The 23,938-nt window shown below is 37.8% G+C and overlaps 1 protein-coding gene across 1 annotated transcript in view; it reads right to left on the bottom strand.

Annotated features, from left to right (window-relative positions):
• The window catches only part of ITGA9 (integrin subunit alpha 9), a 584,270-nt gene that overhangs the window by 246,295 nt on the left and 314,037 nt on the right, over window positions 1-23,938 (bottom strand). Inside the window, exon 18 of the mRNA XM_087713055.1 lies at window positions 10,779-10,929. Coding sequence (XP_087569181.1) covers window positions 10,779-10,929 — 151 coding nt within the window. The remainder of the gene's footprint in view (window positions 1-10,778; window positions 10,930-23,938) is intronic.

The following is a 23,938-nucleotide window of genomic DNA, read 5'->3' as shown; positions in this document are numbered from 1 at the left end:
TTTTTGAAAGAGACCTTAAAAGTGGCAGCTGAAATATTTTCCAAATTTAAAAATGCATTTTGAAAATTCTACAACATTTGCAGACAATCCAACAAGCTATCAGGAAATCTATAAGGAATTTTCTAGCATTGTAGCAGCTGCAAAGGTAAATTTTGGTAACAGATTTTTACAGTTTTGTAAGACAGAGACAACATTTCTTACTTCTTCAGATGAAGCCAAATTTAAAGAACTTGCTTAGACTGGTTAGATTTAGGAAATCTGAAAATGGAGCTATTGTAATTTCAAGGAAGTTCCATGTGGAAAAATAAATTCTGTGACCTGTGTGAAACACTTGAGAAGATAGAAGGGGACAATAGAGTTAGTTCTGATACAGTTACCTGTACTTCTGAAATTGAAATTCTTAAAGTGTGGAATTCTCTGCCAAATAATTGCAAGTCAATTAAAGCACTTGGGATTGCTTTCCTTACTTTGGGTCATCTTATGCTTGTGAGCAGCTGTTTTCAGCTTTGAATTATATCAAATCTGACACCAGAAACAGACTTTCAGATGACCTGAGTGCTGCATATGTTACTCTCAAACTTACAAAGTATGAGCCAAGGTTAGAAAAATTATCAGCGTGCATTTGACAGCAAAAGTCACATTGATAAAAAGTATGCCAAATGCAAAGTTTTACATTTAAATAAAAAGTTGTTTGTTTCATTGAAAGCTCTGTTATTGTGGATTTTTTTTCAAAACAAAGACCTTAATCATGTATGAGTTGTTTTTTTCTAAACTAAAACCTCATTATTCAGGTTAAATTGCCTTATTGGCATTCTGAGATAAATACATGGGTTTTGGATTGTGGTTTGGGCACTCGGCCTCAAAAAGGTTCACCATCACTAGTCTAGCATAAGTTTATAAGCTCTAATTAGTAATTCGATGTTTCCAGAAAAAAAAAACTTCACAAAATTAAATTTACAACTCTTAATGCTTTTTTTAACGATACTGTTACAATGAATTTTGGAACATAGGTCAGAAATAAGTACACCTAGGTCCTTGACAAAGTGAGGATCATCTGCTAGATCAGTACTACCTAGCTTACACTTGACCTTCTGATTACTTTTACCAATATGTAAGACAGAGCATTTATTAATTGAAATTTGAAGTTATCAAATCGATGACCATTCAGACACATAGTCAAGATCACTTTGCAAAACAACAGAATTATCTGTAGAGTTAAATAATTTTATGTCTTCGGCAAACAGGATGCAATTGCTTTTAAGTTGATCACATAAGCCATTGATATAGAGCAAGGAAAGTGTGGGACCTAAAATGCTGCCTGACAGAACACCACTGTTAACTGATGCAGGATTAGATAGTGAGCTCCCTATTTTGACTTTCTGCAGTCTATCAGACAGGAAAGCAGCAATCCATTTGTGCAAAGGTCCAGAAATGCCATAAGAGTTTAATTTCAACAGCAGTTTGTCATGTACTAATGCCATGATGGCGAACCTATGGCACACATGCCACAGGTGCCACACAAAGCCCTCTCTGCGGGCACCCCAGCTCAGCTCCACTGTACATGCATGTGTGCCTCCTGCTGGCCAGCTGGTTTTCATGTCTCTGCAGCACATGTGTGGAGGCAGGTGTATATCAGAGATGCGTGTGCATGCATGGGGAGGTTGTGTGTGCATGCCCAGGGAGCGGGGGAGCACAGGGGTCATGCATGTGGGGGGGGAGGCACATGCACGGGGGGTGTCATGTCAATGCTCAGAGCACACACAGGGGGTTGCATTTGCATGCACGTGGGGGGGGCACGCACACATTGCATTATGGGTGCACATGCACATTTTCGGCACACTATGACAAAAAAGGTTAGCCATCACTGTATTAATGTATCAAAAGCCTTACAAAAATGTATATAAATCTACAGCTTTACCTTGATCAAGATATTTTTACATATGTTTTTACAGTGCAAAAGTTTTAAATTACAGGATGAGTTTTTCCTAAAGCCAAACTGTTTGTCAGATAGCAAGTTATTTGTTTCTAAGTGGTGAACAATGGATGAGTTTATAATTGATTCCATAACTTTGCATGTAATATGGCACAAAGAGATTGGTCTATAATTTTCTACTGAATTAGGGTTACCCTTTTAAAAGATTGTTATAACTATAGCTGATGACCATAGATCAGGCAGAAAACTAGTTCAAAATGATACTTCACAAATTTTACACAAAGTTTCAACTAGGACAGTAGCAAGCATTTTCAAGAAAAAAGCACATAATCCATCTGGTCATGTAGATAGCGATGGCTTTAGATTGGATAATGCTAATTCAACATTATCTACTATACATTTAAAATTCAGCAATTTGCTACAACTATTTATGACTCAACTTGCAAATGAGGGACTGCAACCATTGCTATCCACAAAAACTGAATTAAAAATGTATTGAATAGAGTGGCCTGACCAAGATTGTTATTTCAATCAACCCTGTTTTGCCCTTTTAAGAGTGGAATCACTTGCAAGTCTTTAAGTTTTGAGTTAACAACATTGTAAAATGTAAAATTGTTGAGCCTAGTGTTGTCAACAACTAACTGCTCCAGCCCCAAGGTTGTAACAGCATTGTAAAAAGTTACATGTACCAGTTCATTTGTTGATTCGTTTAAGGCCCAATTAATTAATGGCAAATTAAAATCGCCAAGAAAAACAAAAGGATGTGGGCAAGAAGCCGCCCAGGTTAATTGTTCAATTAACTTTTTCACATGGCCAAGATCACAATCAGGGGTTCTGTAACATAACAAGTAGCAAACTAATATTTAGAGTCAGGTTGCAAACAATGGACTCTGGAAAAGCAAGCTCAGAAGTAACATTAATCTTTTTGAATCCTAGGAACATTTTGTAAAAAATTGCAACAATAGCACCTCTGTGATTATCCCGATCAGACTGAAAAATGTGATAATCACTTGTGGTAAAACATATGTCTAGAAAAGACATGTTCAACCAGGTCTTGCAAACAAAAATGAGATCACAAAGGGACATATTCAAGAGCAGAATGAATTCAGACATTTTGTTTGCGAAGCTTCTTGCATTAAAAAGTTTATACATTAAACCAATAAGACTGGACCTTGAGATGGAGGGCATGCATACCTAACATTGGTGAACAGGAGCACGAATGTTAGGGCATGGGCCAATGCTCATACATTTAACACAGTCAGCACGGTAGTTGACATATAGATCTGTTTCACCTTTGTCCAAACGTTCTTTAAGCTCTGCACGGAGCTCTCAGGCACGGATACATCATAGGATGGTCAAATCAGACCATGAACATAATTTCTTGTGGTTTACACTGCTTTTGGCGAATACATTTATCGTAGATATGAACTCCCATTTATAGGCTTCACTCTTGCAAACTACTTTGCAAAAACTCGGTGCCACTGTGCCATTGTTATTCTTATACTCGGGGCCTTCACTGGAAACATGAAGGATTAATTTTATTATTGAACAACTACAGTGCTCTTGGTCAATCCAAAATATTAATAAACTTCAAACCTGAATATTTAAGAAACTAAAAGTGAGGTTATGGCTTACTTAGAAGAATATTGATGCATGCACAATTATTGGGCAACTATTAGTGTGCAGAATTATTATGCAACTTAAATGAAAAATGAAAATTTTCCTATCTCATTCATTTATTTTATTCTGTTAAAGTGAGAATAATAAACAAACAACTCAAACTTTATAAATAAACATTTCTGACAATCAACTTTTTGTGCAGCTTCCACAGCTTCCCAGACACTGTTCAGAGAGGTGTACTGATTTCCTTCACCATAAATCTCCCATTTAAGAAGGGCCTACAAGTTCTTAATAGGATTTAGGTCAGGTGAGGAAGGGGGAGCATATCATTATTCTTTCATCTTTAAGACCTTTACTGGCTGGAGTACTTCGATACATGTGATGGAACATTGTCCTGCATGAAAATCATGGTCTTCTTAAATGACTTTTTCCTGTACCACTGTTTAAAGGAAATGTCTTCAAAACATGTCTTCAAAAACTGGCAGTAGGTTTGAGAGTTGATTTTGAGTTGATCTTCAACACGAAAGGGCCCTACTAGCTCATCTTTCATAATACCAGCCTATACCAGTATTCCATCTCCATCTTTCTGGCATCTGAAGTGGTGCTCTATGCCTGTTACTGATCCAGGCACGGGCTCATCCAACTAGTACTTCAAGAATCACTCTCATCTCATCAGCCAATAACACCTTTGAAAAATCTGTCTTGAAATATTTCTTGGCACAGTCTTGCCATTTCATCTTATGTTATCTTGTTCAGTGGTGTTCAGATTTCAGCCTTAGGCCATGTCTCTAAGCACTGAACACCTCGTACTTCTGGGCACTCCAAGTAGGTTGCAGTTCTGAAATATGACAACACTGCAGCATTATGGGTTCCTGGTAGCTTCATGTTTGATTCTTCTCAAATCTTTGGCAGTTCAAGTATGTCTTTTTTTCTCAACAAGTTTACTATTTGCACCTTGTTGACTATTTGCAACAAAACATTTGATGGTTCTGTGATCACGTCCCAATATCTTAGCAATTTCAAGAGTTCTGCATCTCTCTGAAAGACTTTTTACAATTTTTCACTTTTTAGAGTCAGTTAAATCTCTTTTTTAGCCCATTTTGCTGAGGAAAAGAAACTGCCTAATAGTTATGTACACCTTGATATAGGGTTTTGATCTGCTGAGGAGATTATTACACAAATACACTTTACCTGATATGCTTATATCCACTAAACATTTAAGTTTATACAGCTTGGAGGTGGAAAATATCCATAGAAAGGATGATACGGTAAAAATACTCACTTGCCTAATATTTGTGCACATAGTGTAAGACCTTTATGGTATCGCCATGGTCACAGTCATGTGATCAAAAACCAGATGTTTGGCAATTGACTTATGTTTATGATGTTGCAGTGACCCCCGTTTTGACTTTCTTACAAGCCAGATTCGCTTAACATTTGTGTCACTAACTTAATAACTGCAGTAATCCACTTAACAACGGTGGTATCAAAGATTGTAAAATGGGATGAAATTCACCTAACAAATGTTTCACTCAGCAACAAAATTGTTGCTATTGTGATCGTAAGTTGAAGACTACATGTATTATTATTTGATCTATTTTTATTTTTTATCAAATTTATATGTCAACCATCTCATTCTGCAAAGTTACTCTGGCTTATTTTCATTTAAAGCTGTCCTTACACTAATGTCTTGGGTTCCCTACCTATCTTCATGTGTTCCCTTCAGGAATATTTTTCTTTGTAATTTGCTATAAAAGCAGAATAAATTGGTTCTGTTTGAAAAGAAAAAGATAATACCATATGACTGAAATTTTAAAAAAAAGCAATTACAAGAAAGGTAGAGATTGTTGAAATCAAGTTGCTGGGGATTCCTGTCAAATTCGACACCAAGAGGAGACGCCTTCCATTCTAAGGGTGGAAGCCTCCTCTCATCAAGTCGCAAGCCTTGTTTTGCATTGAGATGTCTCCTGGAGGGGATCTTCCATGGTGGAAATGGATTCATTAGTAGCCCCTGCAGTTTCAGTCAATGCCCCTGGGGTTGGGGATCCCTTTCATTCATCGGTATTGCCCTTTTATACTCATAACTGGCTTGTAGTGCAATCCTGGGTGTCCTTGGTCCACATGCCATGGATGACTTCCCTTATGAGGTTCATGGCTTCTCTCGGGAGCTGGTTGGGCTGATCTGGTGCTCGTTCCAGTTCATCATTGTCATAAAGATCTCCCATCTCCTGCTTCCAACCAGGTTGTTGGCTCCCACAGGTGAGGGTGACATCTTTGGTTCTGCCACAACAGCCTTCCATCTTCCCAACAATGATGGAGCACTTTGGCTTGGCAGTAGTTGCTTGAGGCAATATTCTCCTCAACCCAGGTATTGAGGGCCTCAATTGAGATTGGGGGGAGGGGGGGTTCTTGCCCAGTCTTCAGCCACTTCATGGTCACTGCCCTGGCCAACATGGTATGCACGCTCCCCATGGTAGGGCTGTTACCTCTCTGGGTTGACCAGTTTCCAGTTCTTGCCTAATGCAAGGTCTTGCCTCTCCAATCTTCCCAAGAAAGCAGGAGACTTGAAACCGCAGTTGTTTCAAAATGAGTTTTTATTAAAAGGTTTGTGATAACAAGAGATCTAGGCAAGAACTGAAGTTTCTCACTTAAAACCAGCTATTTAAAGTAATGCTAACCAAACCTCTCCCACACAGATTAACACCCATGCAAGAAACAGAAACTTCATATAGAGATTAGCACAGTAATGCAGGAAACAGAAACAGAAACTTCATATGTAGATCATTCCATTCCTCCACCCTTCTTCCCATCAAAATGCAACATCCCCTTTAGAAATACCTGGGAGCTGACAGTGGCAGGGTAATTCAATGCCACTCCAATAATTACTGAAAGAGCACAATTTTTCCTTTCAATCATAATAGTAGGTACTTATTATCTAAGGTGACCAGATTTTCAGATTGGTAAAGAGGGACACCTTTGACTTGGGGGGGGGGGGGTTGATTAAAAATTTTATACGGAGCAACAAAAATTTTCATACAACGCAAAAATAGTATTGTAATAGTTTTTTTTATTTCAACATAACTGCAATTTACAAATATAAATTGTAACTGTTGCCAAACATCAAAATTTTGATCACATGACCATGAGAATGCTGCAACGGTCGCTAAGTGTGAAAATGGTCGCTAAATGTGAAAAATGGTCATCAGTCACTTTTTTCAATGCCATTGTAACTTTGGTCACTATACCACCTTTCTTGCCACAGTTCTTAAGTGAATAACTGCAGCTTTTAAGTTAGTAACATAAGTGAATCTGGTTTCCCCATTTGACTTTGTCAAAAGGTCACAAAAGGCAATTAAATGACTCTAGGACACTGAAACCATCATAAATACAAATCTGTTGCCAAACATCAAAATTTTGATCGCGTGACCATGAAGATGCTGCAACGGTCACTAAGTGTGAAAATGGTCGCTAAGTGTGAAAAATGGTCATCAGTCACTTTTTTCAATGCCATTGTAACTTTGGTCACTATACCACCTTTCTTGCCACAGTTCTTAAGTGAATAACTGCAGCTGGTATTTTGTATTTTGGACAGAATCTTTTTTTAAATAGTCTAAGACAATTTAAAAAAAGAATCCACACAGAATAAATTGAAGTAAAACATTTCAAACTATTCCACACAGAATAAATTGAAGTAAAACTATTTTTAAAAATTCTATGCATAATACATTTCAAAGTATTGTGCATAGAATTTTTTAAAATGGTTTATTTCAATTTATTTTGGATAGAACCTTTTTTTAAATAGTCTAAGACAATTTAAAAAAGAATCCACAGAATAAAACTATTTTAAAAAATCCTATACAAAATAAATAAAATATTATTTTAAAATACATTAAAAAAATAAAAGAAAAAAAAAACCAGCTCACTTACCAGCAGGCAGGCACTCCAAGTCAATCCAGAATGATGTAGATTTTAATACAAAGAACTGAGCAAATTAAAATGGTGAAATTATTAGTCCCAGGGAAATATTTTTCAAAGAAACTTTGCCACCATTTTTTCCACACGAGCTGGCCTCCAACCTCCGTGTCCCTCCCCTCCGGGAAATCCAGGAAGGAACATTAGCTACTTCTCTAGCCAAGTATTTCCTGGAGCTCTATGGTACTGGGTCATCTTTTCTTATAAAAGTAAGTAAAATGGGTGGGGGGGGTCCATTTTCTTGCTTTAACGTTTTAATATCTTCAATGAAAGTACTGAGACAGAGAGAGGGTTTAGACAGAGTGTCTTTTGTCTTGCCCCCGTTAGGATTTCTTAAGCAAATCCACTGGGCTTTCAACATGAAGCCAGAAAATCGGGACTTTTTTAAAACGCCCCGGGACACAGGACAAATTGTTATAAATCGTGACTGTCCCACCAAAATTGGGACGTCTGGTCACCTTATTATTATCTCTACACCAGTCGTGGGTTTCAAACAATTTTATTGCCTATTCTGTGGGCATGGCCTATATTGTAGGTATGGCTTCACGGTCATGTGACCAGGTGGGCGTGGCCAACTTGTAAAATGTGGTGAAACTCACTTAACAATGCTCTTGCTTAGCAACCGAAATGTTGGCTCAGAAACTCTGGCATTTGAAGTATGCATGTCTTAAAGCTGTAAAATAAGAAGACACTTGTACCCCTAACCCTTTACACAAAAAAATAAACCCAGGGGTGTTCAAACTTGACAGCTTTAAGATTTGTGAACTTCAACTCCCAGAATTCCTCCTCCGGTCATGTTGGCTCAGGAACTCTGGCATTTGAAGTGTGCAGGTCTTAAAGCTGTCAAGTTACAAGACCCTTGAACCCCCAACCCTTTTTTAAAAACCCAAAAACTAAACCTTTATTTTTTTAAGCATTTTGCATTCAGGGAAAGTCGGAACAAGGCACACCAGCCACACACCACCTCCACTGACTTTGAAGTCTTTCTCTCATGCTGCCAAAATCCCTTGCCACTCTTTACCTGCAGCCGCCCCTTCAACCTCCCACCCGTGGAGGATGCGTGGTGGTCCTCCTGGAGGGGCAGCCAAAGGGCACTTTCACCCACCTCCCAAATAGCACGTAGGCTGAAGAAAGTGAGAGGGGAGATGCTCTTTTTTCTGCGGGGTAGAAGGAGGTGAGGCAGCCTTAGGTGCCATCTGGGGACAGCCCCTCAGAGGCATTGCTTCTTGGCCCGAAACAAAGAGGTGGTGAGGAAGGAGTCTCTGGTGGGCTGCAGCAGCAGCAGAAGCAGCAGTGGTGAAACACAATCCCAGGCAGGTAGTTCTGGCTCTCCCCTGGGCATGTTCCATTGCTGCTGCTGCCTTTTTTGATGAATCTGCCTTGGCAATGATGGCAAGAAGCAGCTTCCAGCGATGCTCTCAGTGATGGCAAGAGCCCCACCACTGAACCAAATTCATCAAAAGCAGCAGAAGCAACAATGGGACATGCTTGGGGAAGGGAGAGCCAGAACTGACTGCCCAGGACAGTATTTCAGCCACTGCTTCTGCTGCTGCTGCAGCCCATCAGAGACTCCTTCCTCACCACTGCTTTGCTTTGGGCCGAGAAGTAACACCTCTGAGGGGCTGTCCCTGAAGGGCACCTGAGGCTGCCTCGCTGCGGCTATCAGAGGAAGGAGGCAGGGATGCTGGCTGGTACTTGCTAAACTTACCACTCACCCCTGCTGCTCCTGTGGCCCGCTGGCTGCAGCCCCACTTGCCCTGCTTAGCTAGGTGGCTGGCCGGGAAAACAGCGAGGAAGAAATCAGGGGGAGAAAGGAAGAAGGCTGTCCCTAGCAGAAGCTGGGCTTTTCCCTCCCTCTCTCACCCGATTTCTTCCCTGCCATGCTCATTGAGGAAGGAGACAGAGATGTTGGCCAACACCCACTTCACTTACCGCTCGCCGCCACCACCACTCCTGCGGCCCGCCAGCTGCAGCCCTGTTTTTGGCAGCCATTGCACACTGTTGGCTCATATTTAATTGGTTGTCCACTAAAACTCCAAGATCTTTCTCACAGTTACTGCTATTAAGTCTATAAATGTACTTTCCCCCTTGCCTAAGTGCAAGACTTTACTTTTCTCTACATTAAATTTCATTTTTGTTAGATAGGGTTAGATTTAATTACTATATTTACTATATTGGAAAAAATCTAAGCAGAAAATCTAACACCTTTGATGAACTTGTTATGAGCTATCTGGAGGTTCTTAACATGGAAGGACATAAATGTGTAGCAAAAAAATAATAATAATCAGTATTTGACTTAAGTAAGGATTCTTGGAACTACTGTTTCTGTTGACAATTATTTATTGAGAGAGATTTATCCAGACCATCAAAATAGAAGGAAGAATTAGAATACAAGAAGGAAAGAAGAAAGAAACAGGTGTTTTGGTGTGACAAATGACAAAATAAATGTTAGACCATAAAGACAGAAGCTCCAATCTTTTCGTATGAACCCTGTTACATTATAAAGGATGAAACTTCTGTTGAGATGCTTGATTTATGAAAGAAGGAAAGAAGAAAGCTAGTACTCAATAAATAAATACTAAATAAAAGGAGCCAGTTTGGTCAAGTGGTTAAAGCAACAATCTAGAAAGTGGATGATTGTGAATTCTAGTCCATCTCAGTCATGAAAAACAGCTGAGTGACCTTGAGCCAGTAACTCTCGCTCAGCCCAACCTATTTCACAGGATTGTTAGCAAAATAGGAGAATGAAAGTATGTTAGATATGGTCACCATCTTAAGTTATTTGTAAAAACAATAAAGGTGGGATACAAGAAATAAATACTGAATCACTATTATGCTGATCAGTGCTATAATTTTACGTGACTTCATCTTAAATTAGGAATTCTGCATAATTAAGGTACCATGTGGGAAGACTTTTTTGGCGTTTTTGGCCTATATATGACCAATTTCAAACATTATTAACATTAAAGAATTTCTACAAGAACCAGACAATTTGGTTATACTTTGTTTTTAACTTTTATAACAAAAGACTTCAGACAGAATGCTTCAGAAATGAAATATTTCTGTTTAGCCTTCTTTATGTTTAGAAGAGTTCATTTAAATTTAAGGGAAAAATCAATCAAAGAGGGGATCCAGGCTCTCTTGCCTATCCCCTATTTCTACAATACAAGTGGTTAATATCAATTTCAATTACTTCATTTTTACAACAATAAAAATGATGAACTTGCCTGTCTGATATATTGATTGTGCCTACCTTTTGCCACATTTTGATAAAGAAAAGTTCTCTGGAAAAGTTGAAAGCGATGTTTGTATCATAAGCATCATCCCCAATGTTAGAGATAGTGATGTTCAGCGAGATGTTCTTCACAGCTCCCAAAGCCAGATAAGGAGCCCTATCATCAACACTGCAGAAAAAGAGCAGCAAATTAACTCCTGGCTATTCATTCTTCTCTTTTTTTAAATTTTACAATGGAAAAAAGCTATATGAAATAAGAGCAAAAAACCCTCTCCCGGTACCAGATGACAAATGGAAACAAAAGAAGAATATGCTGGCTCTCCTCCTAGGCTATCACTGTGGACTAAGTCAAAAGTACTATTTTAGGACACTTTGCAGATCAGAATTTTTATTTTTATTATTATTATACAATTGTATCACAGCGGCCAGTTGTTTCGCCGGATTTGGCATTGGTTACTAGTCGCGCCCCACCCAGGGGCCTAGGACGTTGTAACGTATTTTCGTAATATGCGTGCAGATCCAAGCAGTGCGGCTTTTTGCATTTGACTGATGGTGATTTTGTCAATTTTTAACTGTTTTAAATGTGCTTTTGGAATAGCACCCAGTGTGCCAATTACCACTGGACTTACCACTGCTGGTTTGTGCCATAGTCGTTGAATTTCAATTTTTAAGTCCTGGTATTTTGCGATTTTTTCATGTTCCTTCTCAGCGACCCTGCTATCACCTGGTATTGTGATGTCTATGGTTGTGACCTTATTTTTCTCAACCAATGTGATGTCTGGTGTATTATGCGCCAGTATTTTGTCTGTTTATATGCGAAAATCCCACAAGATCTTGACCATCTGATTTTTGGTGACTTTTTCAGGCTGATGTTCCCACCAGTTTGTTGCTGTTTTAATATTATAATTTTTGCACAAATTCCAATGGATTATTATTATTATTATACAATTGTATCACAGCGGCCAGTTGTTTCGCTGGATTTGGCATTGGTTACTAGTCGGGCCCCACCCAGGGGCCTAGGACGTCTTATTATTATTATTGTTGTTGTACAATTGTATCACAGCGGCCAGTTGTTTCGCCGGATTTGGCATTGGTTACTAGTCGGGCCCCACCCAGGGGCCTAGGACGTCGTAACGCTATTATTATTATTATTATTATTATTATTATTATTATTATTATTATTATTATTATTATTATTATTATTATAGTCTTTGGTATATTTTATTTTCATTTTCATACACTCACATGTATACACCATACAGTCTTAAACAATAATTGCATCAATTCCTCTTGTCAACAATGCCCCAGAAAATAAAAGCCCAATATACCTCTTCCATTCTCCATACACCTTTCTTCCACCAGCCTCCAACTTTCTATCTTCCCTCCATCATCCCCCTCTACCCTAATTCCCCTTGCCCTCCACCACTCCTCTCTCCAAATCTGCTCCCCCCTTCCTTTTCGCCTCCCCCACACCCTCTCTCCCTTCCCTCTCTACCCATCTTTCTTCTTTCCTACTCCTCCTCCCCTTGCTGTATTTCCACTATATGTTAATGTACTTGGCTTATCCTATTTTTAAAGAAAAATTAAAGAAAAACAATATACATGTGAAGTCACATTGCATTGAGATCTAACACACCGTGTCTAGCCTAATTTATATCCCTCCCTCCCTCCCCCCACCCGACCCCCGACTCCCCACCTCCTTCCCCCCCGACTTCCCAGAACCCATACACAGTATAGATTTTTAACAAACACAGTCTAAAATCTATTGAGAAAAAAGAAATTAAGAAATTAATAACATCTCTACATTGATCTTAGCTTCTTCTTGCTAAGCTAACTTTAAACAATTTAAATCATTCCTGATCTTAAGCATAGGCTAACTGGAATTTCTTGGTCCCGTATTTATTTTGTATATAGTCAATCCATTTTTTCCAGTCTCGTTTATATCTCTCATTTGAGTGATCTTTAAGATATGCCGCTATTTTAGCCATCTCGGCTAAATTTGTAACTTTCAATGTCCATTCTTGAGTTGTAGGCAGGTCTTCCTTCTTCCAGTATTGCGCCACCAACAGTCTTGCTGCCGTTATTAAGTGCAGTATCAAGTTAGCCTCTACCGCTGTAAAGTCAGTACTTATACCTAACAAAAATAACTGAGTAAACTTTATCCTTCTTTTAAAGATATTTTGCATAATCCACCATATTTTTATCCAAAATGCCTTAACCTTTTGGCAAGTCCACCATATATGGAAATAGGTAGCATCGAGAGAACCACATCTCCAACATTTGGGTTGTAAATTCGGATACATAGAAGCCAGCTTTTTAGGATCTAAATGCCATCTACAGAACATCTTGTAAAAATTTTCTCTCAGGTTTTGAGCTTGTGTAAATTTCACATTTCTTACCCAAATTTTTTCCCATGTATCCAACATTATTGGGTCTTCAATATTTTGAGCCCACTTTACCATACAATCTTTAACTAACTGTTTCCGAATCTATCTGTATTAATACATCATATATCCTCTTTATATGCATTAAACTTTGATCTCTTATTTGTTTAAATAAGTTGTCCTCAATTTGGACAAAACCAATTTTTCGATCTATTTTCCACCTGGCCTGTAATTGCCCATACTGGAACCATGTTTGAACTGCCTTCTCCTCTTTTAATACCTCTAAGGATTTTAATTGTAGTGCCCCTCCTTCCAAAATAAGAAGCTGTCTATAAGTAATTCTATCCTGTTTTTGTGCTATATTTATATTTTCAATTGCATGTCTAGGAATTGACCACATAGGTATCTTATCATTTAATTTATGTTGATATTTTTTCCAAACCCGCAGTAAAGCATTTCTTAAAATATGACTTTTAAAGTTTTTGTCCAGTTTTTTGTTAAATAACAAGTAAGCATGCCAACCATATACCAGATCATATCCCTCAAGGATCAGTATCCTATCATTAGTTAAATTGATCCAATCACTAATTACGGACAACACCACTGCATCATAGTATAGTTTTAAATTGGGTAGTTTCAAGCCTCCCCTCTCCCGTATATCTTGCATTATTTTCAGCTTTACTCTCGGCTTCTTTCCTGCCCATACAAATTTGTTGATACCCTTCTGCCGTTCTAAAAGATTCGCATCTTTTTTAAGTATAGGTAACATTTGGAAAAGAAATAAAAATTTTGGTAAGATATTCATTTTCACTACCTTGATTCTTCCCAGCAAAGATAAGTGTAACTTCTCCCATTTTTTCATCTCTATCTGTATACTATGCCAGAGTGGTTCATAATTATACTTGTATAATTTCCCATTTGAGATTGAAATATTAACTCCCAGATATTTGACCTTTTTGACTATTTTGCATCCTAACATTCCTCCTAGTTCTTCCTTTTGTTTAGTATTCACATTTATGGCTAATATTTTCGTTTTCCCTAAGTTTATTTTAAAACCAGACACTTGACCATATTGATTAATCGTATTCATTAAAACCATACTGGATTCCTGCGGTTGTTCCAATATTATGACCAAATCATCCGCAAAAGCCCGCACTCTGTATTCTTGCTGCCTAACCTTAATTCCTTTTAGGCCCTCCAAGCCCCGTATTTTATTCAATAATACTTCCAAAGTTATAATAAACAATAGTGGGGACAAAGGACAGCCCTGTCTTGTACCCTTTCCAATTTGAAAGAATTCTGTTAAACTTCCATTGACTATAATTTGAGCTGTTTGCTGTTGATATATTGCTTTGATTGCTTGTATAAAACTATCTCCAATCTGGATTTTTGCAATATCTTCAGCAAAAATTGCCAATTAACTCGATCAAAGGCTTTCTCAGCATCCAGAAATATGAACGCAGCAGGGATTTGGTTGTTCTTTCCCAAGTATTCTAATGCATTAATAATTAATCTAACATTACTTTTCATCTGTCTCCCTTGTACAAAACCTGTTTGATCAGCGTGTATCAATTGTTGGATAACCAGCATTAACCTATTTGCTAATATTTTAGTAAAAATTTTGTAGTCTACATTAAGTAATGAAATAGGTCTGTAGTTTTTTGGTTGAGTAGTGTCTTGATCTTCTTTGGGTATCAGAGATATAAAAGCTGTCTTCCATGAAGGAGGTACCTTATCTTCCATTTGAATCTTATTAAATAATTCTCTAAGAGGTTCTACCATTTCCAACTGTAAGTTTTTATAGTAAGCCACTGTCAAGCCATCTGTGCCTGGTGCCTTCCCTGAATTCAATTGTTTAATTACCTGTAAGATTTCCCCCGAGGTTATTGGTTGATTCAATTTTTGCCTGTATTCTTCTTTAACTAAGGGTATTTTTTCTTTATCTAAGTATTTGTCTATATCTAAACCATTAATTTTATCCCCCTTATACAACTCTGTAAAAAATTCCTGAAATGCCTTTTGAATCTCATCCTGTTGAAACACCTCCTTCCCTTTGTAGATCAATTTAGATATATTTCGAATTTTCTTTTTTTCCCTAATCTGATAAGCTAACCACCTGCCAGGTTTATTTGCATTACAAAAAGTATTATGTTTTGCGTATAACAAACTGGTGGCTACCTGGTCAGAGATCAACATATCAAATTGGGATTTTAATATGGTGATTGCTTCCTTGACCTTTGTGTCACCTGGATTCATTGTTAACTCCAGCTCTTTCCTCTTAATTTCCTCCTCCAACTCTGTTCATTTTGCCCCTTGTTTATGTCTATGTGATTTGTTTATATTTATCAATACTCCTCTCATGTACGCTTTGCTTGCATCCCATACAAATTCCATAAGTGTACCCTTATTCATGTTAAAAACAAAGTATTCAGTTAGCAATTTTTTACAATCATTGATATACTTTTCATATCTAAATAAGTTTTCATTCAATCTGCAAGACCTTCTTGTCTGTACCACCCCTCCCAATTCCATCCAGACTGGGTTATGATCTGAAAGGACCCTAGCCGCAATCTTTGTCTTCTTCACCCTAGAAAGCAAATCATTAGTGGTTAATATGAAATCAATCCTAGAGAAGAATTGATGCCTATCAGAAAAAAAGGTAAAATCATATTCCTCTGCATTTCTTTCTCGCCAGATATCTCTCAGTTCAAAGTCATCCATCATATCAAAAAAGGATTTGGGTAGCTTTGCTCGCATCTTGATGTTTGGACGAGAAATCTTCTTGTCTCTCTTGGTATCTATAACGCCATTCCAGTCACCCAGTAGTATACAAGACTTATAATCCCACTGTACTAATTTAGCATGAAGATTTCTATAGAATCCATCTTGCTGTTGATTAGGAGCATAAATTCCCAGAAGCAATGTCTTTTTCCCTTCTAGGATTAGATGTAACGCGGTGTATCTTCCATCGGGGTCTGCTTCAATTAATTCAACTTTCATATCTTTTCTTAGGTATACAACTATACCATTTTTCTTTTCCATAGCAGAAGTTACAAAATATTGACCAAGTTTTGGGTTGATCAGATATTTTTCATCGGTTGATTTAATATGAGTTTCTTGCAAACAAATTATGTCGTTCTTAAACTGTTTAAGATAGTGAAATATTTTCTTTCTCTTCTGTGGAGAATTCAGTCCATTGACATTCCATGTTAAAATCTTAGTTGTCATCTTTGGTTACCTGAAGCTTTTTTAGAGCCTCCTGCATGGTCTGTTTAACCTTTGGCCTAGCTCCTCCCATGGCTTCTGGACTTGTTACTGTAACTCCTTGATCGATGGCCGGTGATTGTTGAGGTTGTTGCCTTTTAGCTGGTTTTTCCATTCGTCTAGTAGTCATATGGCTAGGTCTTTGTTCCATGACACCTTGCACTTCTAGGGGGGAAATATGATCCATCTTATCTGGCAGTTGTGTGGTTTGCTGTCTGTCTTGTCCTTCTTGTGGTCTTTCTCCAGGTCCAGATGGTGCATGGTGTCCAGCCTTCAAAATATTGTAATAAAAATCTCGTGCTTTCCATACGGAGTTGAGACGATATCTTTGCCTGTCAAATGTAAATATAATACCAAATGTACTGTATCTGACGGTTTCTGAGTTCTTCCACTAAAAAAGCATAGTCTCTCCTGGCTCTTAGCATTTGAGGTGGTATCTCTTTCAAAACAGTCAACTCCTGACCCCCAATTTGGAGCTTGGTGTTATAAGACTCTTGTAATATCGTGTTTCTTAGCTCTCTTGTAGTGAAATATATAACTATATCTCAAGGAAGATGCTTCTGCTTTGCCACCCAAGAGTTAACGTGATAAACTTTATCGATTTGCCAGTCGTACTTAGATCCCGGTCTTCCCACCAGACAATCAAAAGCTTCTGAAAGAATCTGTTTTAGATTCTCCTGTTTATCCTCACGCAGCCCCCTTACTCTTAATGCCAGCTCCATTTGTCTTTACTGTGTCATAATAATTTCTTTTTCAGCATTTTCAACTTTTTGTTCCACCACCTCTGTTTTCGATGTCAAGTTGGTATTAGCTTCGTTAAGATCCTCTAGACTATCTTCAATTACAGAAACATGTTCTGTCAGCACAGTTACAAGCCCCAGCATATCATCTTTAATTTTAGCAACCCTGGCATCAATTTTATCATACAAGTCCTGCTTAAGTTCTTTTATCTCCTCTTTTATCTCCTCTTTCAAATCTTTAAGGTTATCTTCAACTTTGATAGTCAAGCTGTTAAAAGTTTCCAAGAAAAATTATTTTGTTAGAAAGTCTCCAGTAGGGGGCATAGAGGGTGGAGGCTGCGACTTTGTACCAGGTATTGGCGATGTGCTTCTGGGGGCTGGAGGGGGTTTCAGATTAGGATTTAGTTTTGAGGCCATTCCAAGTTTTATCTTCAAGCAATTAATCAAACTTTACTGGCCCGCTATGCAGCTATGGAAAGAGATACTAAATCACCCCTTTATTAACTCCGTAGGACTTTGCAAAAGGTTTCAGAAAAAAAACATTGTAACGAAACAGCTCAGCATATTCATCGCCATTTTAAGCGTCTCTGTATTAGAAATATATATTAGCAAGATTGATAAAAGAGAGTCTTGTAAAAATGAAACTAATTAGTAAAGAATCTGCTGGCCGGCTATGAGGCAAAGTGAGTCACTCCCTTCCTTTGAAGTTTTATAGCTGTTCTTTACAAGAAGATTAAAAAGGTAAACATTGTTACGGAGAACTCATCGTCGCCATTTTAAAAGCTTTTTTAAATAGCCAAGTTAACAAAGGAATATCTTGTAAAAATGAAGCTAGGGATTTAAATAAACAAATGAAGTTCTCGCATACGAGCTCTGCTTGTATTAAAATCAGATAGTTCAAATGTTGTTCTAAGTGGGAGGATTCTTACTTCGTGCTGCAAGAAGCAGCTGGAGATTCCGGCACGGAGACGGTTCTGCCTTTGACTGGCCCCCCTCTCTTCGCAGACATAAAAGCTGCAAAGATCAAAAGGGCACTTTGCCCAGCTGGACCTCTCTCCTTCCCTTTTTGCCTGAAGGATAAGGTACCTGTCAGATGTCTGATAGACGATCATCTAAACAGATAACATGACCAGGAACTCGGGAGCAGTTATGTTAAGCTGCTTCCATCAGCAAGTCCCGCCCAGGAAGTCCCCAGAAATTTTATTTTATTCAACTTCATTTCTTTGCTGGTGTGATTCTTCACTAAAATGAATGATGTTAGAATGGAATAATACCACATTGATTTGCTTTGTTTTATTTTAAGTAAGAAAGTACATGCTACAAGAAAATCCCTGGAGGTATTCTACATTTTTTTTAAAATTATACTCTTCTTGTATTGACAGCAGCCTGTTAGATTAGATCAGTCATAAGGATATAATAAATATATGTAAGTTCAGAAACTGGTCATGTAAGTTGCAAATTATTTGCTTATGAAATGCAAATGATGAAATGTGATTATTGATACCTTCATTACAAGGCTGAAATATGTGTTTACATTTTATATTTATGGAAATACAATGAATAAACAACCGTAATATTACCAAAGTATCTGGGGTTTTCTTGCAACTAGAAAGAAGTCTAATCTGCCTGGTAGCTTGTCACACAGGTAATTGTTCCATATCCTAGACTTGTTCTACCTAGTGGTAGGGTTAAAACTCTATCAAAAAGGCCAGAAATCTAATTGTTTAAAAATTCTGAATTAGAGTCTATTGTTTTCTAAGAATGTAGAATGTTATCAAAACAATGTAGTTTACAAAATATTTAGAATAAATGGGGGAATGAACTATGGCCTCTTCACTTCAATGTGCTCTCTAAATACTTTGATGTGTTTCTTAAATATATTTATTTATGTGATTGAAAAATTTGGCATTCTTCAGAACTTGTAATAATAAAAGGTAGGTCTGCCCTTCAATTCAGCCATAGACAGATTATTTGGAATGTCAAACAAGATCAGAAAATGATAAAAAAAAGAATGTGGTAATGTAATAGCAATAGCAATAGCAGTTAGACTTATATACCGCTTCATAGGGCTTTCAGCCCTCTCTAAGCGGTTTACAGAGTCAGCATATTGCCCCCAACAGTCTGGGTGCTCATTTTACCCACCTCGGAAGGATGGAAGGCTGAGTCAACCTTGAGCCTGGTGAGATTTGAACCGCTGGACTGCAGATAACAGTCAGATGAAGTAGCCTGCAGTACTGCACTCTACCCACTGCGCCACCTCGGCTCTATGTAGTGATATGGGTTTAATATAATTGTATTAATGTGAATATCTGACAATAGCAAACAGCCTAGGGCCGCCAACCCTGCTGGAACAATTAAATAGGCAACCCCTGACAGTACTATAATCTAAGAAAAGCAATCCTCTAAATATTCTGCATTATCTTATGATCAGATATTTTTAAAGCAGCAAATTGAAAATGAGATGCCGTTTATTTATTGTTGGCTTGCTTACACTAAATTAATTCCACCACATTCCTTAAGGACTCATGGCAGTTTACCATATATGGCAAAACCATGGCAGTTTACAAAAACATTTCAAGGAACAATGCAACAAAAACTAAATGATTAAAACTTACTAATTCTTCTCATCATACTATTATTATCTCTGGGACTATGACATAAAGAGCCTTATAAAACAGCTATTTTTCACAGCTTTCCTAAATACTAGGGGCAACTCCCCAAAGTGAATTTATCCCAAAGGGTTGGAGTCATAACATGGATTTCTATTTCTCTAATGAAATTCATACTGGAGAGAAACCTACATGGGACTATGGGCTGAATCGTACTATAGGTTCTATTTGGAGCTGACAGGCTAGGCAAAACAATACTTCATACATTCATCACTTCTTGGCTTACTTACTTCAATGTGCTCTACATGGAGCTGCTTATCATGGTCATTCAGAAACTATAGATACAGTTTCTTAGCTGCAATTCACACTTAACAATGTTATGCTTTCTACTCTGTGTACTAGCAGGCTTTCAAGTACAATTCAAAGCACTGGCTTTGATCTACAAAACTGTTAAAAGTGACTAAAATATTGATAAATAGTTTTGCTACAGCTCTTCAGTATGTTGAGAAGAATCAATTAAAATGATTTAAATCTTTCATGGTTTAATTAATGAATTCAGATAAAATGCAACTTTTTTCAAACATTTAAATAATATGTTAAAACTGAAATAATGCATTTATTTTTCACCAAGATAACAATGCATATGCACTGTAGCCCAGTATTTTTAGCTACTAGATGATGATAATAATCATCAATATTATCATCATCATGCCCCAGTGAGGCACTACCTTGATGTGGTTGTGTGACTTCTGTGCTCTGAGGAAGATGAGAGCTATGCCAGAGGTTCAACCATACTGGAAAGGTGTCATCAGAGGAGTCAGACAAAGAGTGTCTCTCCCATAAAAAATATGGGGAGACATAAATTTTAGAAAGCCATACTGGTTCAGATGTCGCCTAGGTTAACAAGGTCTGCCCTAGATGTTGGAGTTCCTGGATATCTGGTGAAAAATAGGTTACAGGACTCAGGACTATTGGCTGAGCAACCAGGGCCAGCAACTGCAGAACTACTGGAAGAAAAGGTGTTGACCCATGGCAAATATACAGTGATTGAAAACAAAGAAATAATGATCTGTTATTACAGAACAAGCCCAACAAGAAGAGGATATTAGAAAAGAATGTACCAATTCTGGAAAGAACAACATCCAGTATCAGAAATAACAGAACAGAGGCTAGCAGATCATCGTCGATTTATAATACAAAATAAAGAATTCACAGAAGCAAAATTGGAAGAACCGCAAAGGGCAAAGAAATCAAAGGCTTGCCAGAAGTAATTCAGAATATAGAGACAAACCAGGGAGAGTTGATAGTAGAAGAATCAGGGACAAACCAGGGAGAGTTGATAGTAGAAGAATCCAATAGAGATATATAATTGTTTTCATTTAGAAAGCAGTCACCCACTCGTTTGCCACAGGAAGAACAAAAGCCTGCAACAAAAGAAGTAAAAGAACTGAAATAAAGAATAACTGAGCATCTAGAACAACACAAAGACATCAGGATAAGGTCGCCTGCATTGAAGCTTGTTCCAAAGAAACACCTAGCACAAGCATTAAAAATGTAAATACTGCAATATCAAGCATAAGAACCAACTCATTGCACAAAACAAACCAACTAATGTACAACACAGCTGCAGTTATAACTGAATACCTGGGATGCAAAATCAACAGAGAAGAAAACGAACTAAACAGTGCACCACAAAAATGGAAGATTAGATTGGAAAATAAGATTAGCAATTTGAGATCAGATCAAGGAAACAACAGATGAAAGAAAAGAAGCTGAAGAACAAGAAGACAAAAGACTACCTAATCAAGAAATATCACTTAGAAACAAGGAAGATCGACTTCCTGATGTGACGTCAAAACCTCAGCCCCAGACGGAATTCCAGCAGAATTTTATAAAGCATTGCAAAAATCATTAGAAAAGATATTATTAGAAATGTATAATGAAGTACTAGAACAAGCTAAGACACCAAAGTCCTGGATGGAAGAACTAATAACATTAATTCCCAAAGACAACATTTGAAAACCAAAGATCCAAAATTATAGGCAAATCTCACTGCTAAATGCTGATTATAAAATATTTATGACAATAATGGTGGAAAGAATTTAAAAATATACTAAACGGAATCATACACCCAGACCGAAATGGATTTTTACCCAACAGACATCTAAAAAACAATATATGAATGATAATGGACATATTAGAATACTACGAGAAATACACTCGGGAACACAAGTGTTTTTATTGATGCACAAAAAGCATTCGATAACCTGAATTGGGATTTTCTTATAAATCAATTAGCAGTAATGAACTTTGGAGAAAAATTTATTGGGATGATCAGAGCAATATATTCTAGTCAGAGGGCAAAAATAATACTAAATGGGGAAGCAACAGAAGGTTTCAGCATAACCAAAGAAGTAAGACAGGGATGCCCTCTATCCCCCCTGCCCTGTTATTTATCCTCTCAATAGAGACATTGATGTTACAAATTAAACAGAACAAGGACATAAAGGGATTGAAAATTAGAACACAGGAATACAAAGTGCAGGCCTTTGCAGATGATCAGAGGTGGGTTCCTACCAGTTCGCACCTATTCGATAGAACTGCTTCGTCAAATCTACCAAAGTTGTTAGAAGAGGTTCCACCAGTGGACCCGGAAAGCAGGCCACACCTACAGAAGAGGTTCCAAAATTTTTTGAAACCCACCACTGGCCTTGGATATGATTATTCTACACTATCATGCTCATATTTGTAAAGCTCAGTGCCTCTGTGAAAGGTAAGGATGACTACTGTGTTTGTCATGCAATCAGAACATTGTGTGTGTTGAAGTTGTTTTAACACAAACCAAAGATGCCTTTTAAAAAACAAGTTTACATCATATTACTATGCGTGCTATTGCTGTGAGTGAGGTAATTTAAGGTGGTTCTGACAAGTGTCGTTGGCATCTTCATATGCGGTCTCATGGGCAGCAAGCCACTCCCACAAAGGAGGCCACACCCACAGAGTAGGTTTGAACAATTTTTGAAACCCACCACTGCAGATGATATAGCATTTATTATAGAGGAACCCCTAGAAACTGGACTAAAACTATTACAAGACATAAACTAATTCGGTAAAGTGGCAAGGCTTAAAATAAATAAAGAGAAAACTAAAACATTAACTAAGAATTTACCCAAAAGACAAAATGTAAAACTGGAGGAGAAACTGGAAATTTTAAGGGTCAAGAAAATTAAATATTTGGGAATATGTTTATCGGCAAAATGTACTACAATAAAAGAAGATAACTACAATAAATTGCTACGACAGATACAAAAAGATTTGGATAATTGGATTAAACTACAGATATCACTACCATATTTTTTGGACTATAAGACGCACCAAGGTTTTGAAGAGGCAAATTTTTTTTTAAAAAAGTAGGTAGGTAGATAGAGGGATAGAGAGGGAGAGAAAAAAAGAGAAATACAGTAGGTAGGTAGGTAGGTAGGTAGGTAGGTAGGTAGGGAGAGAGAGAGAGAGAGAGAGAGAGAGAGAGAGAGAGAGAGAAGTTAGGTAGGTAGGTAGATAAAGGGAGAGAGAGAGGGGGGGAGGGAGAGAGAGAATGTAGGTAGATAGATGTTTCCAGGTGTATTTATCCATGTGCTGGAGAAGGAAATCACTGATAAACCTTAAGACTTTGTTTCTGCTGGCACAGCACTTGATCAATGTAATTCTCATCAGTTAAAGAGCTTTCCAAAAGAAGGGGGGAGTTTTTGCACTCTGCAAACCTCTGAAAAATGGCCTGTTTTTCATGAAAATGGCCCTGTTTTTTTCAAATAAAAAGCCCCTTGGGGGGCTTGCAGAGTGCTCTGGGGGGGTAGCCCCCCAAAAGAGCAAAAACCGACCGTTTTTTTTGCAAAAACAGGCCTGTTTTCTGTAAAAAAAATTGCATGCATAGCCTTATGGAGGCTTATAGAGGGCTGCTGGGGGCTGCTGGGGCCCCATTATTTGTTCGTTTCTGCCCTCCCCAGCCCCCAGGAGCTCTCTGAAAGCCTCCATAAGGATATGCAAGGCCATTTTGGTGAAGGGGGTGGGGCTTTGGGAGGCAAAAAATACTGTATTCGATATATAAGATGCACCCAGATTTTCAGCCACTTTTTTGAGGAAAAAAGGTGTGTCTTATACTCAGAAAAATATGGCAATTGGCA

This window comes from Thamnophis sirtalis, unplaced genomic scaffold, assembly GCF_051295495.1.
Source record: "Thamnophis sirtalis isolate CommonGarterSnake01/CBP01778 unplaced genomic scaffold, rThaSir2_p1.2 scaffold_4, whole genome shotgun sequence".
NCBI lineage: Eukaryota > Metazoa > Chordata > Lepidosauria > Squamata > Natricidae > Thamnophis > Thamnophis sirtalis.
This window is presented reverse-complemented; position numbering and strand designations above follow the sequence as displayed.